At 40.5% G+C, this 2,668-nt stretch overlaps 1 protein-coding gene across 1 annotated transcript in view; it reads left to right on the plus strand.

Moving 5' to 3' along the window:
• LOC102386753 (alcohol dehydrogenase 4) overlaps positions 1-1,836 on the plus strand; it is a 34,541-nt gene extending 32,705 nt beyond the window's left edge. The window contains exon 9 of the mRNA XM_014519986.2: positions 1,506-1,836. Coding sequence (XP_014375472.1) covers positions 1,506-1,530 — 25 coding nt within the window. The 3' untranslated portion in view covers positions 1,531-1,836. The remainder of the gene's footprint in view (positions 1-1,505) is intronic.
• Positions 1,837-2,668: the final 832 nt, after the last annotated feature.

Consider the following 2,668-nt stretch of genomic DNA (forward strand, 5'->3'; position numbering starts at 1 on the left):
TGCTGGTGGTGTGAAGGCCGAAGGCTTTAAAACAAACTGAAATGTGTGACAAACTGAAATGAGCTGGTGAGCCGGATCCATACAAAGGGACTTCTACCAGGCCAGGCAACCCACATCTGGATTTGGCCTGCAGGGCTTCTTACTGTGGCTGCCAGAACTGCTGTGTCAGCAGAGCCTATACCCTGGGGTTTATAACAGTGGCTGCAAGAGCTGCTGTATTGGCAGCTACACCACCATTCAACCCCTATTGCCTTCTGCCACCACAGCAATCAAAAACAATAAATTTGGTGGTAGCATTAGCCCCTTGGGCCAGGGTAGATAAAAATAAACCTTTTAAAGTAAAAAAAAATCCCAAAAACCCAGGTTTTTATTTAAATCATATTCAGATGCTTTTTAAAAAATAAATAAATAAACCTATATGAAGATAGCATTAATTTAAACTCAAAGATCTGATCATGAAATAGGGATCATAACTTCTAATTATATACTATTTGAGAAAATATATTCATGTAATTTTTTAGAAAAGTGTTATAAATAGGTCACAACAGGCCATGGACTATATTAGGGATCCAATTTCATGGGGTTCCCAGAGGCTCCTCTATAGATTAGTAAAGAATTAAAGAAAAGCACTCTACCCAACGGTACTCAGTGCTCAGTCTAGAAGATCCCCTTAAGCACCACTGATGCTTAGTTTCAGTTCGGAGACTGTGGATTTGTGTCTCCAGAGATAACATCCTTGTTAACAGCAGTATTGGAGATGAGAGATAACAGATCAGGTTACCTACACATCAGCCCTATCATCTCTGAAAGTTTGTGTACACAGAGTCAAGCCCTAAACTCTCTCAAAGTGCAAAGTTTCAAGAAGTTAAATGAATAGAGGATTGCTTAGGGTGGAGTAGATCTGGGCAAGGAGGAGGAGTCTGGAGATAAAATGCAAAGAAGGAGGGGCAGTAGACACGAGAGAGAAGCACTTCGAACAGAATATTCTAGAAGTCTTGAGGGATAAATTTCTGAGAATAGCGTCTTCATTGATTTGAGATCTACTGAGGGAATGGTATGGTACAAAGGAAAACCTATCATGGCAGCAGGCTTGCCAGGCTGTAAAAGAGACCCTGTTTGGGAATATTTTAATGAAGGCTATATTAAACAACAAGAATGCACTTTTTGTAGAAAACAATGATTAAAACAAGGCTTCCTGACCAGTGATTTAAATCATGATTTAAATCAAAACCACCCTGCCCCTGGGTGCTGGCCCCACCAACACAGAGGGTCCAGCAACTGCAGCGTTGGGGTTTCAGTGAGAGTGGCATTAACTCCTTCACTGGTGGCAACTGCATCAGAAAGCTTCTGAGATATTTGACATCCCTGTTTTAAACCTCAGGAGCTCCCTAAAGATAAAATGGTTCACATTATCCATACGCAGATGCTATGCATAAATGTTAAGTAGGTAAAAAAAATCAGAAATAAGCATCTAAATGATTGCATTATTTATATTCTGTTTGTAGCATCCGAACTGTCCTGATTTTCTAAGAACTCAGCTTAAATTTTTGAAGACTTTCATCAGAACTCAAGCATTAACCTCAGCCTGACTTACTGTTTAATGATTCAATATTCCTTCCATTATATACAGTAAATGACAAGATGGAATTATTAGTAACTACAAATCATAATAGACAGAAGCTATAATGACAAAGCTAAGTGCTTTGCAAAGATATGCATGTCCTTTTCAGGGTTGTATAAAGGTGATACTAATACTAATACTTTTGTACTTCTGTACATTATTTTTAATTGTTTTGGTTCCTAATTTTGTGATAAATAAATTATATAGAACGTGTTTCCCAATTTTTATGCTAAGCATTTTTATTTCATTATATTTGTATGGCATTGTCACACAGGGTTCTGTAGGAAAGTTAAGGTGAAACATCTAAGCACATCCCATTCTGAACTTTCTGATCCTCCCACACTTGGAGCACAATCCTCCCCAACTAGTCTATATTCTCTGCTCCACATCAAGACCCAGCCATGAACAGACCCAGCTGGTCCCAGATCAAGTCAATTTTGTTATGCAAAATGGCGCTCCACTTCGGTGTTATCCCAGTAGCCAGAACTGCTGCATCCCAATCATATGGAGATCAGGTCCTCACACAATCGCCATATGGCCAGTAGAGCTGCCCTGACAGCCAAGGAGTGCTGCGTCCCAGCCATATGGAGATCAGGGTCAGAACCCAATCTCCACATGGCCAGGAGAGCTGTCCCAGCAGCCAAGACTGCTGCATCCCAGCCACATAGAGATCAGGGAAGGTCTCAATCCCCACATGGCTGGGAGAGCCATCCCTGCTTGGTGGAGACTCTGCCTTTCAGTCATGTGGGTACTGGGAAACTCAGTTTGATAAAACAGGTGTTCTCATTGCAAAACTGAACTCACCTTGACAATGAAGCACTCATGCTGAAGCATTAAGATCTGTCTCAAGGACTGGGCTGTTTTTCAATTGAACATACAATATGTAAACATAAGTACATTCCTCCATTTACACATTCATGTCGAAGGGTACCACTGAAAACCAATTGCATCTAAGATTTTATGTAGTCCACATAGATGAAGGAAAGACGGTTCAGTGAAGTCAAAAGGGATAAACATAATACCCAAAGAGTTCAGGCACATTGATAG

Source organism: Alligator sinensis, unplaced genomic scaffold, assembly GCF_000455745.1.
Source record: "Alligator sinensis unplaced genomic scaffold, ASM45574v1 scaffold353_1, whole genome shotgun sequence".
Lineage (NCBI taxonomy): Eukaryota > Metazoa > Chordata > Crocodylia > Alligatoridae > Alligator > Alligator sinensis.